Source organism: Rhipicephalus microplus, chromosome X (genome assembly GCF_043290135.1).
Source record: "Rhipicephalus microplus isolate Deutch F79 chromosome X, USDA_Rmic, whole genome shotgun sequence".
Taxonomy (NCBI): domain Eukaryota; kingdom Metazoa; phylum Arthropoda; class Arachnida; order Ixodida; family Ixodidae; genus Rhipicephalus; species Rhipicephalus microplus.
Window position 1 is genome coordinate 113,341,925 of NC_134710.1, and position 13,721 is coordinate 113,355,645.

Genomic DNA, 13,721 nt, shown 5'->3' on the forward strand with positions numbered 1-13,721 from the left:
AACAGTGATATTATTTTTCAAAAATAAGACATATGTATCCGTTTTTTTCACCGCGCCTGTCTTCAGCAATATTTTTCTGGCAGAACTTGATAGAACTGTGGCAGAGCGTCTCCAAGGGACGACGATTAAGAAAGTGTTCAGGTAGGTGGATAGTTTTGTTATTTTTATTGAAAGCTCGTGGAAAACTTTTGAAAGGGAGAGTACTAATGCGTTGAATCTGTTTCGTGATGGCCTTAATCCCTTTGAAGTGACTGTGGAATGGCCTACCAATGGACAAGTAAGGTTTTTTTAGATACAAGTGTTTATTTTTCTGACAACAGGCTCTGCCGGTGCTATGATCCACGTGCTCGGAAAGCTTTACTACCATGACATTCGGCTTATTCCAAACAAACCAAGAAAGGCATCGTGACGACTATGCCTCAAGAACGCATTGAACCAATCATGTGTGCACCTTATGAAGCAGAGCTTCCATAATCAGATCTCACATTTGCAAGAAGCTGGCTATCCAGACCATGTTTCAGTTTACGTTGCAGAAAAGTAGTTGAAAAATATTCGCGGAAGTTCAAGGTAGCCTAATGTTCATGACGATACATCGGCACAAACGAGACGCACATCCACATATTCTTATGTTCACCCGCTGTCCTACAACCTGATAAAGATGACGGTTCGGGACAATGTGAGGGTGTTATTTTCAGTGTGCGATAGACTTGGAAAATTGTGCCATCACAAAACGATCTCGTGGAAAAAGTATATTGGGCACAAAAATGCATACACTCAAATTTGTGGTGTGTATATAGTCTGTTATTTATGTTATTTTGTTATCTTGTGGGAAATGTATGTCGGTCAAACCAGTAGGTATGTGCACGAGCGACTGAGACAGCAAGCACAGTTACGAGTCGAATAAACTGCCACCGGAAGGTTTTATCGCTCTTCACATTCATGCATGTGGTTGCCGGCCTTTGGTCCAGAATACAATCAATGTTGTCGGCATGAAGATGAGATGACACGTTTGATCGTTGAAGCCGAACTTATTGACGCTCTAGTGATATTTGTATCATGTCCAGCCTTTAATTGCATTGTCACCCAAGGAGCCGGGATTCCCTCATACGCGGTAATACATGGGTTTTATCTGTGGTGGACTTTTTCTTTTATGTATAAGACATTGTCGCGCAGCTGTCAGAAGGAACCCATGTGCCTATCCGCCTGCCTGACATTTATGGCTTAAATGTGGCTTTGTGGTTGAAAATAAACATGTTGTTAGTGGCGCTCTGTCCTGTCATTCTATTCCTTCCTCCGTATTTAGCATCGCGCTGCAAAGCATCCCTTCATATGAATGTATAGTTCGCGCCCACAGATGGGATATCTTCATCTTCGTCGTCGTCATTCCCAAGCAAGAGAGGCAAGCATGAGTCGAAATTTGTGAGCTTTGGGTGTTGATCCTTCAATACATAGACATTTTTTGTTTTTTTTTTAGGTGAGCAATTTTCAAGTAAAATTCTTTGTTCACTCAGTTATATGACAATATTCCGAATGATCAATTCTTATAGATACGCTTTTTTAAAGTATGCGAATCCATAGAGCACTGATATTTGCAGGTACTTTGAGTTTCGATGATATCGGTTTTCCTCCTTTGCGGTGCGAATTTCGTGCCTTTTTTTAATATTTATTACAACGCGCAATCACGTTTTTTTTTTCTTTTTCGCCCAGAGTTTTCATTGGGAAGTGGCATGATCAGTCACATCGACAGTAACATCAACGCGAATGTTGGCCAGGCAGCCATCGCAAGTGCGTGGCATGGTCCCGATAGAACGGGAAGAGGCCGATGCGGTGGAGTGTAGAAGACAACAACGTTCCTGGCAACGTGCGGAACAGACATCTGGACGCCGATGAGCTGTTCAACGCAATGAGTCCCGAAGAAAAGAACTTTTTTCGCTGCTATGCAACGATGGAGTGGAAGCCAGCCATGCACGCACTCGCATTCGAACTCATTCCGACAACTGAGCTCAGTAACACTGGCATTCGTACCTCGCCGAGCTCGGAAACAAGTGCGACATGTCAAAATTTGTGGTGATGATCCCCTTCCTGTCTGCGGGATGCAACCGGGTCAGATCTCTGAATGGTACGCGTGGTACGCTCTCCTGGTAGCTTGTAAGGAGGTGGAAGCAGTGTGCGCCGTTGTCGCCCACGCTCTGTAGCTAAGGCCACGCTGATGCAGCGCTCTCGCAGGATATGTCGCACAGTGCCGCACGACCACCATCGGCACCACAGTAATAGGTAACGCTGCTAGCTGCTCCTGGTTTGGTCACCGTGCACCACCTGGACGAGGATGGATGGGATGCGAAGAGCGATCCACCACTGCCGTCAGCCCACGACTCGCCATTGCTGACACCTCTGCCATCGCTCGCCGCTGCTCCGCCACCGACACCCCGGGACTTCCCGCTGGAGGCAGTATGGCACCTCGTGTTGAATCACAAACAAGATCTTCAAAACAGCAGACGCGAACGCACTGTTGGAGTCACTCTTGTAGACTCATCGCTTTAACCAGCTTGTGGCCCACATACCCGTCGACTCACTGTAGCAAGTCGTAGGGAATGACGTGGAGCACATCCTTGATGTCCAAGCCTCGGGCAGCCACTTTGCTGGCCCCAATGAGCGGGCAGGTGCCCCAAAACAACTCCAGCGTACCCTTGTGAGCCACTCCAGTGTGCAACAGCGGAGCCAGCGCCAAACCCTCATGCTCTCCGACCATTTTCCGCAATCTATTCGTTGCTGGCGCACGATTTTCCGGACATCTCGGTCATGCACTCAACTTAAATTTTTTGCGAGGCCAACTAACGTGAAATAATGTGGCTATAATATTTTTGAACGTAATTATAGCTAATTGCTGATAGGTTCCTGGTGCTGGCGCAAGAGTTTCTGGACATCTCGCCCATGCACTCAGTTGCCATTTTGAGCGGGGGCCAACTAACGTGAATTTATGCGCTTATAAAATTTTTAACGTAATTATAGCTATTTGCTGATAGGTTTCTAGTGCTGGCAACGAGTCGCTCGACATCTAGGTCATACACTCAGTGGGGAATCTGGGCAAGGTCAACTAAAGTGAATTTATGCGCTTTTGAAGTTTTTAAAACATTTTGATAGATATTTACTGATAGTTTTCTTGTGCAATAAGTAGCTTGAGATGCAGCACTCATCCTTTTGAATAAAAAAAATTTTACTGTGTTTATGAGTCGAATCACGATATAAATATTGGCGAGAGAAAGGCTCCGAAGAGTTTTTTTCCATGACTTTTTTTGCAGTACGCCTACTCCAAGTATAGATGCGTAGCCGGCATTTCCCCTCCAAAGGAATGCAACCACTGACCACTAGATCACAACAGCATCTTTCGGGTGGACAGCTGATCACCGTGACCACTGAGCCTCGGCGGCGGCGAACACTTCTGGGAAGTGTATGTAAATTCGCCTGGATATTAGCAGCGTATCTTTATAAGCCTGGTATTGATCCGTGCTGGGTTAATATAAACAATCAGCGTAATGAACGGGCATGCGCTCCCTTCTTCTTCATCTTCTTTTTCTTCATCTGAAGCTTGGCTCACAGAACACGTAGTTGGATTTGTCCTGTGTTGGATGCTATAACTCCGATGCGCGATAGATAGAGTACTGAGCGCAAATAGGAGATAGAAGGAGAGTCACGAAAATTATGGTGAAAGGATTTCTTCGCAAAGCCTGATTTGTACCCCTATACCCACGATCTGGGGGCCGGCATTTAGCCACTCGGCTACCCAGGCACGCTAGCAGGGTAAGCATAGGCTTGCGTAGTACAATATAGACGGTTTTATTACGGCAAGCGTTGTACGCAAAAAAACTTCCAGGGACGTCATTTACCAGCTCCTAACGTAGAACTAAAAGCACGTTTTCAAGTTTGTTTCAAGGATAAGGAATGATTTTTTTTTAGTTTTTCAGATAAAAAGAACGTGTGTAGGGAATTTTTTATACCTTTCATGTAGCTGACGAGAACATTTATTTGAATGCATTTTGTCCGATAAAGGAAAGAAAGTGTAGAATTTCATCAGGCTATTTGCTAAAGCTCTTCTTGCCCACCGATGCTATTGAGTAACATCGGTAGCCGCAACCAGATGTCAACAGGGGCCTGTGTTTGTAAACAATTAAAGGGTCTATAGCAAAGAGGTTAGAAAGAGATTGATTTGATTGATATGTGGGGTTCAACGTCTCGATACCACCATATAGTTATGAGAGACGCCGTAGTGGACGGCTCTGAAAATTTCGATCAAATGAGATTCTTTAACGTGCACCCAAACCTGAGCACACGGGCCTACAATATTTCTGCTTCCATCAAAATTGAAGCAGCTGCCGCCGAAATTCGATTCCGTGACCTGCGGGTCAGCAGCCGATGATGATGATGATGATGAAAACTATTTAATATAAAAGAGAGAGGTACTGGGCCAAAGCATGACCCCGCTACATGGTCGGCGTCCTTAGTGCGGGACACCGCATGACGAGGCCCCTACTCGCGCCCGTCTCACCAGAGCCCATTGAGACTCTAGTGATGAGCAGTTGATGAGGGCAGTCTCCCATGCCTCTCGGGAAGGGGTAGGGGAAGGGGGTAGATGGGGATTTTTCGGACATGCCCATACCATGTGGAAGATATCACACGTCTCCCCACAGTGTGGGCACCGCCCATCTGTGTTCGCGTCGAAATGTTTTAGGATTGCAGGACAGAGTAGAGTACCTGTCTGCAGGCGCCTTAGAGTTCGCTCTTCCGCCTTACTCAACCCCTTTGCAGGAGCCGGGTAAAGGCGGTGAGTGTCGCGATAATAGGTCAGAATTTCTTTGAACCGCAGCAGCGGTGTATTGGCCTCCGAGTCATAAGAGCCAAGGTGAGGAGCCCGGTGGGTAAGCGCTCGGGCGGCCGCGTCAGCGGCCTCATTACCTCGTAAGCCCTGATGGCCAAGAGCCCATACGATGCGTTTCGGGGCTGGATCAGCGAGAGCCCGTTTTAGAATTTGGCTGGCTAGGGGGGATATCTCTCCTACCAAGTAATGAGCACATGCTTTCCGCAGCCGAGTAGCTTAGCCACTAGGCCACCGCGGTTGGGCAGAGGTTGGAAAGAGAAGTGAGAGGGATAAGGAGAGATGTGAGGATGAGAATGAGGGAAAGAAGGAGGGATATGTAAACCTATGATGATAGTGATATCTAGGGTTTAACGTCCCTAAAGCACGAGATGATTACAAGAAACGCCGTAGTGTAAGGCTCCGGAAATTTCGAGCACCGGGGCGTTCTTTAACGTGCACCTAAGGACATGGTCTTCGCACACTTTCGCCTCCATCGAAAATTCAGTCGCCGCAGCCGGGATTCGATCCCGCGACCTTCGGGCTAGCATTCGAGTGCCGTAAAGACTAGACCACCGTGGCGGGGCGATATTGAAGCTTCAGGCAACGCCTGAACCTCAAGTTTTCTTAAGCGTAAGTTGGCGGTCGATGTTGAGGAAGACCAGCGGGTTCCGATGCAGAATTCGACCATTATTTTCTGATAAATGTAGCATTTCTCAAAAGGATACAATCTCTTCGCGTACAGCGATCGCGTTTTCTTCAGTGCGAAAAAAATGCGCTTATATTTTAGCAAGTATTAACGTATATTTAGCAACAGGTGCTGTCAGTAGTTTGTAATTCTAGATTTACGTGTACTATAATTCAGTGTTGTTGTTTGTGGGGTTTAACGTCCCAAAACCACCATATGATTATGAGAGACGCCGTAGTGGAGGGCTCCGGAAATTTAGACCACCTGGGGTTCTTTAACGTGCACCCAAATCTGAGTACACGGGCCTACAACATTTCCGCCTCCATCGGAAATGCAGCCGCCACAGCCGGGATTTGATCCCGCGACCTGCGGGTCAGCAGCCGAGTACCTTAGCCACTAGACCACCGTGGCGGGGCTACTATAATTCAATAATATTACATTTATTATTATTATTATTAATATTTATATTATTATTATTATTATTATTATTATTATTATTATTATTATTATTATTATTATTATTATTATTATTATTATTATTATTATTATTATTATTATTATTATTATTATTATTATTATTATTATTATTATTATTGAATCTCTCGATTTTTCGGTCGCGCACAAGATGATTTTTCGCTTACAACCAACGACGCCAACGCCGGAATTTCAGCGGAGCGAGACATTTAACATAGGTTTTTAGTTGACGTTTTTACGCTCCGTTTAGCAGCTAAGCGGAGCGGGAACGCGAGTCATGCGCCCTCCGCTAAGCGGGTGCCTTTGTCAGATAGGAAGGAGACGCGGCGCCGAAGCGCTTTGTCCCAGAGTCACACTTAACTCATCAACCCATCATCATCCTACGTCTGTCCCGGCACTGCCTCCCCCCCCCCCAGGGTCGTGTGGGGGGGGGGGAGTTTTGTTTCGGGCCGACGGCCATGCCCTGGCAAGGGGGCGACCGTTCGGCGCCAGGCGCCCAACAGACGCGGCCTGCCTCCCGGCGTACAAGCCAGGGAGGCCCGACAAAGGGACTACCCTTCGGCAAAGCAACTTCCGGCGCAACGCGCAAAGTGAACATACCCTGGAAAGGTGGGCTATCGCAGCACGTGGGGTGCGCTGCGGTCATGGCCCGTCTCCTGACCGCTAGGGCCCAGCGAGACTTGACACAGGGGCTACCCTTCGGCACGGTGGCTCTCGACACTGCACGCAAAGCGGACGTAGACAAAAACGTGGCAGCGGGATTGCCCTCGGTCGCGGTAACTTCAGTCACCACAACCAAAGTGCCCGTGCCCTCACACTTTCGCGCGGCTGAGAGCCTGTGACGACACCCCCTCAGGATGGATGGGCTATCGCTCAGCGCGAGGCACTTTGCGGTCACGGCCCGTCTCCTCACCACAAGGGCGCAGTGAGACACAATCCGTCCTGTGGGGTCTCCGGGACTACTATTTGGTGCAGAGGCCAGTGCCGCTGCACGCAAACCAAACGTACCCACGGAAACCGGCACGGCTGAAAGCCGGCTTTGTCCTTCTCGAGGAAGGGAGCCACCTTGCGCCTCGACGACTAGAGTCGCCGAGCCTGCAGAAGTAGCCAACACGGACCTTGCGGGTAAAGCCCGACAAGGCGACAGGATCACCTTAGCACATGCAAAGCTCGGGTGAAAGACCATACAGACCAAACTCGGGGGCGACCAGCTCACTAGGCCTAGTCGTGGAGCCTTAGAGAAAGCCATCATTAAAAGTTGATAGTTATCTGCCCACCTGCCTCACTGAAAATCACTGCCGGACGGTGCCACATCTCATAAAACTTCTTTGCACCTACGCGCTGCCACTCTCTGTGGAGAACGAACCAGACCTCCTTCCGTACTTTTGCAAGCACTTCGTGAAGCCCGGGTCGCTTGCCGTCAAAGACGGCACAGCACCGTGCCACCCACACTTGGTAGGAGCACTCAACAAGCAGAAGCACGTATTGCTTAGCCGCTTGTCCCGACAAGGGATGAAGAAAACGAACGGTGTTGAAAGGAACACCTAGGTGGCCAAATAAGCTAGCTATCCTTCGATGGAGGGCAGCTGGTAGTGCGCCATAGTGCGCACTGGGAGAACACGTGAACCAGGTCATCCATAATGCCACAAAACGGGCACACCCCTCGCTGAGGAATTCTACCGGAGCGAGGATATGCTTCTAGCCACCATAGCGAGGAATACTGTCCGATTACGAGCAAGCGGAGCGCGGTGCGTCGCTGCCGTTCTCGCAAGCGGAATAGAGACGACGCGCGCGCCCTCTCTCCTGCCAACGCCTCCTAGATTTCTTGTCCCGGCCGGATAATCGGCGGTCACGTGGGAAGCGGTGGTCGTCGGAACTACGGTGGTGACGCTACTCAAGTAGGGGTGTCTTCAAATAAGTTTTTACGTTTTTTTTTTGGGGGGGGGGAGCTTGTATGCAACAAAACAACGTTAAAAAGTTCTAAAAAGGCGTAAACGTAATTATACTTAAATCTACGTAAGTGACGCCGTCATTCATCAAGCAATTTTTTTAATACAAGGCATCCTCTGAAATTGGTGGCAAACGCCAAAATTGCTAATTCCAAAAACCGAGTACAAAAACCCTTATTCCTACGTAGGCAGCGCCGCCTTAGATGACTGGCGTTTCGTGCTCATCCGGCAGGCACGTGAAATCTAGGAGGCGTTGCTCCTGCGTGCAGCAACTTCGCTCTTTTTACGATGGCTGCCTCTGGATATTTCTATTCACATCCTCACAGCAGCCTTCCCAAGCGGTCCGAGATCGCCTGGCGTCGCCTACAGACCCGCACCTTCCCGTGCCCCCTCGTGTTTTCATACATGCACCCAGGTGCCATCGATCCACGCTGCTGCCTGTGCGGCAACGTTGCCTCGTTGAACCACATCCTCTGGGGCTGCCCGGAGGATCCCCCGCCCGCCGACCTCCTTTGCTCACCCCCCACCGAGGGACAATGGGAGGCCCTTCTCTCCAGCAACGACATAGACATCCAGACACGGGTCCTGAAACGAGCGGAAGAAGTCATCGAGAAGCACAGCCTGGCAGCCTTCGTGGCTTAGCCTCCCTTACCCCTCACCCCTTCGACTAATAAAGTTGTTACTCACTCACTCTGGGGTTCCGAGAGCGCTGCGGTCACGGAGGAAGGAAAGGTGTCTGCGGTAGAGTGTACCCCTTCTAGTACACTGTAGCTGCGGCTTCGCCGTCACCTGTCCACCGCAAGCCGCGAAAACGATTTCGCACCAATGGAAATTTATGCCTCTTGAAGGAAGTGTTGTGTGCTGACCCCTTCAGCAATCCCGCTGCGTGGGAGGACGTGCTGCGAAATGTGATGACAGCGGTAAATCGTGAGCTCACAATTCGCGGCATCAAAGAACGAGTGGACCTCCTCATCGGCTATTTCCGACAGCAGTACACAGCGAACCTGAGGAAGTGAGTGCTTGCTTACTGTACTTGCAAACGCTGTTCAAGTGCTGTAGATGAAAGTGACAGTCGCAGCGTAACGTGCTTGATTGCTCGCACCGAAGAACAATACGGAGAGCTGGAGAAATCGCTTCATGATATATCGGACCTCATGAGGGAGGCCGATTATGCCCCCAGAACCGCGCCGCGGAAGATAAACGGCATAGGGGCGCCGAAAAAAAAAAAAAAACGGCATGAGGCCGCGACAGCCCGCTCAACTATTGGCATCGGCCAACGCGCGCAGAGCCAAGGCTCTGCTAATTAGGGATGCCGCAATGGCATCTCTACCCGCTTTCCGGGCCTCAGACGACGGACAGTAAAATGGCAAGTAATCAGGAATGGACGCCAACAGCAACCTACCACCTCAACTTGTACTGTGAAATCTGTCAAGTGTTCACCTTAGCGATTTCAGAATGGGGATCGGTGGCATGCATTTCATTGGCAGTGTTCACATAATGAATTGTTGTGACAGAGTGGTCAGACAGGTTACTTAGCTGGAAAATTTTCACTTTAAATATTACGTTATTCAGTTATATGCTGGCCACTGTGCCTTTTCGTTATATGGCATTGATCCTCAGGCAGTCAATATCCCAGACAACCTCACGTTATAGATGTGTGATGTACTTAATCTGCACACAGTTAGAAATGACTGAATTTAAACATAATATAATGCTTTGTTTCAACTTGTTGAATTTCTTGCATAACTTCAGCATACATATTTGTGAATTAACTCATTAATGCAAAAACAAAAATGTATTTTAACAGTTATGGGGAAGGAAGTTAGTTTTTATTTTGTGTGAATTTCTGCTACAGGGGTCCTTTAGTATTATTAATGACATTCTCACTAATGTGCCTCGTTTTCTCATGTGCAGATTTTTTTATTTATTTACAATACCTCAAAGGACCCAATGAAGGGGTTTTACATGAGGGGTGGGCTATTACAATGGATTAAAAGGGTAGATGTTCGAGCGCTGCTTTAAAGTTGATGATACTGGAGTACTGTACATCGTGAGGAGGAAGGCCATTCTAATCTTGTGCGGTCGTGACAAAAAAGGATGAAAGGTGCGCAGTGGTGTGAGCACTTGGCGGGTAAACAGCTTTTCCATGATTTATGCGGTCTGAATGACGATGGGCTGGCTTGATGATGGGAGTACGATGTGATCCATGATAGAACTTGAAGAACAGGCACAGACAAGCAACACAGCGGCGTGATGAAAGGGTGGCGAGGTTAGCACGAGATTTAAGTTCGGTTACGCTTGACTGATATGAATTATCTGAAAAGATGAATCTTGCCGCACGGCTTTGCACTGTTTCAAGTGTTTTAGTATTTTAACTCTGATGAGGGTCCCAAATAGCACATGCATACTCAAGTTTTGTTCTGATTACTGTCTGATGAGCGAGTAGTTTGACAGAAGTAGGAACTAGATGGAGGTTTCGGTGCAGACAGTCAAGAGCACGATTTGCTTCGTTGGTAATGTATGATATGTGAAGAGACCATGTTAAATCAGAACAAAAATGGACACCTAGATATTTGTATTTAGTTACACATGAAATTTGAGAGTTGTTGATGAAGTATGCAGGAGATGGGTAGTACTGTCGACGATAAAAAGAGACTAGGGACATTTTGTTTGCGTTAAGGGACATGAACCATGTTTTGCACCAGATTTCAGTCTTATGAAGGTCAGATTGATGTTCATGATCATCTGATGTGTTATTAACTGGGCGATAAATGACACAATCATCGGCGAAAAGTCTGATGTTAGAGGAAATATTATTCGGCAAGTCGTTAATATATATGAGAAAAAGCAAAGGTCCAAGGTCCTAGAACCGTGCCTTGAGGCACACCTGAAATGACGACGTAAAGACGAAGAAAGATTATTAGCGTAAACGAACTGCTGGCAGTTAGTTAAAAAATCACAAATCCAACGAAAAACTAATGGGTGAGTTTTCAGACAGGAAAGTTTTAGGAACAAGCGTTTATGAGGAACTTTGTCAAAAGCTTTCTCAAACTCTAAAAAGAGTGCGTCTACAGGTATATTTACATCAATGCTAGAGCTAACATCGTTAGTAAACAGAGCTAGTTGAGTTTCGCATGAAACACCTTTCTGAAAGCCATGTTGGTTTTTATGAAAAAAAATGAAGAGGTGCAAGAAAGTTGACTATGTGGTAATAAATTACGTGTTCCATTATTTTAGAGCATACACTTGTGAGCGAAATGGGATGATAGTTTTGGGGTGAGTGCGAGTTACCTTTCTTTGGGATTGGAATGACCTTGCCTATCTTCCAGTCTTGGGGCACCACTCCAGATGAGAGTGATTGCTGGAAAATGTGAGATAAAATCACACTTGTTACAAGTTTAGTGTTCTTCAATATTTTTATGTTATTGCCATCTATACTTGTTGATGAAGTGAGCTTTAATGAGTCGATGATTTTGGAAATACCATTGACATGAAATATAATTTTGGACATTGTCGGGTGGCATACAGAAAGGGCATGGGGAAGGTCACCATGTGGTTCTATGGTGAATACAGAACAGAAGGTTTCATTCAATACTTGCGCAGTATTGTGTTCAGGAATTGAAACATTTTGTTTATCTCGTAGTGTAATGTTCGATGAAGGGGCAATAGATGATGGGTTAATTGTTTTGCAGAACTGTTTAGGATTTTTTTCTTTATTTTCTTGGGATTTGGTAAGTAGCACTGAAAGGTTGTGTGATGAACAGAGGGATTGTTAATGGCAGATAAATATGACACGGTACTAATATTATGGGGATGAGACGCAAGCAGTAGGTCTAGAACGGTGTATGAGTGTTCTGTTTGTCGAGTAGGTTTAGAGATAAGTTGTGATAGGCCGAATATTAAACAAAAGTTTAGAAATTCAGTTTCAGCGTTGTGTTTTGATGCAGTTAGTGCTACATTTTACCATGTTATTCCGGGGAAATTGAAATCACCAAATAAAATAAATGGGGCGTTTGGAAAAGCAGTTGGGACAGAATAGATCGCATCATGGAAGTGATTTGTGAAAAATGCATTTGCATCAGGTGGGCAGTAACACACTCCGATTACAACAGGTGGATTAGACGCTTGGCAATGCACAAAAAGGTTTTCTTATGGATAGGGTACATCAACTATGGTGTACTGCACGCTGTTATGGGCGGCTGTCATGACACCACCACCACGTTTGTTTTGTCGGTCGAGCCGAAAAAGATGAGGCAACAGCAACCGATTTGCTGTTGTCAACCTATGAGGATGACCTCAGTGAGCCACCACATAGAGGTGACGCGACAGCAGCACAACCAGCCCAGCTGGAGAGGTCCGGCTGCTGCACAGGGTGTGCCGGCTTCTGCACTAGATATGTGCAAAGTACATTGGATGCAAAATATTTTTTTTATTTACTCATACACAACATGTACAGCAGTGCACGTTAAACAAACCATATTCTTTTATATTCATAGGCGAAAAACGCTTAAGCAAGTGAACCCTTACTACTATGCTAATGTATATTCTTTAAGACTGCTACTAGCAGAAATTCGCACATGAAAGTGTTTATGCATGAGGCTGCAACACAAGTTGCAGCGTGTAATCATTGTTATGCAAAATACTACAAAACAATAATTAAAGAGAGATATTTTAGCTAATATGCTCAGTGCCTAATTTCTGTTGATCATTCATGCTCTTGTAGCACAGGATACCTCAGAAGCAGGGAATATGGAGGACAGTGACGCTGATCATGACGCTCAAGAGCCCAACGCTGACCATGACGCTCAAGGGCCTCTTCGTGTGCCGGAACGGCAGAAATACCCACATTCTGCTGTTCTGACAGGTATTGCAAATCAAACTTGCATGATTTTTCAAGTTGCACCAGATGATGCATAGCTCTCGTTGCATTGAATTAACATACATGTGCTACATATGATTCCTTTGCTTGATTTTTTTTTTTCAATGCAAATTTGAGGCTTGGCATTCATCATACCCAAGTGTGATAAGATGGTGCTGATCTCAGAGTAAATTAGTTATCAGCTGCAGCAATTCAGAAGTATGTCATTTGTGTTCTACTTCATTTTATAGGAATCAGAGGCCTCCGGGCCCTTGGACTTCAGCACCTTCTTAAAAGAGAAGATAATGAGTTTCTTGTCCGGCAAAAAAGAAATAGAGCTGCAACACCGACGGCTTGACCAGGAGGAACGACGCATGGCACTGGAAGAACGAAAAGTGGCGTTGGATGAAGAGCAACTGAGAATGGAGGCTCAGCGGCACAATGCGACCTCTGAAATTCTGCATGGATTAAGCAACAAGCTCGAAGAATTAGAAAAAAAAATTACCTGCCTACACAAATAAAGACAGTGTCAGAGGAAGCAGCTCAGTTCTTTGGTCTCAAATATTCTTCCAGCGGTGGAAGTTCAACTTCAAAGTATTGAAATACCTTTGAGCCGTACATACAAGTGTGGCAATTAGCAAGTATTGCGCCGACTTTGTACATGTGTGACACATTCTGCCGTTTGAGTCTCTGGTTTTTACAAAAATCCAGAAAAGCAAACAAGCCTGCAATCTTTCCAAAACCCCATTCGACTGCTTGTCTACCGGAACTCATTCTCTTGTTCAAAGCCCGCTGCTACACAGTCACGTTCTCGTCGTAAGGTTTCAGCAGCAGAGGCCGCAGTGGATAGGCAGGGTCACCATAAAAACAAAAGCTGTGGCCTATGACAAGCTTTTCTAGCTT

The 13,721-nt window shown here is 46.5% G+C and overlaps 1 protein-coding gene across 4 annotated transcripts in view; it reads left to right on the forward strand.

Annotated features, from left to right (window-relative positions):
- LOC119176325 (uncharacterized) overlaps window positions 1-13,356 on the forward strand; it is a 101,846-nt gene extending 88,490 nt beyond the window's left edge. For 2 of the 4 annotated variants that reach the window (XR_012886936.1, XM_075877435.1), the window contains exons 2-3: window positions 12,684-12,824; window positions 13,070-13,356. Coding sequence is in view for 1 of the 4 variants with exons in the window: in XM_075877435.1 (XP_075733550.1) it covers window positions 12,684-12,824; window positions 13,070-13,176 (248 nt within the window). In the remaining 3 variants the exon portion in view is untranslated. Of the gene's footprint in view, window positions 1-8,248; window positions 8,973-12,683; window positions 12,825-13,069 lie in introns of those variants that run through there. The other 2 variants (XR_005110472.2, XR_012886935.1) reach the window with 2 other exon arrangements.
- Window positions 13,357-13,721: the final 365 nt, after the last annotated feature.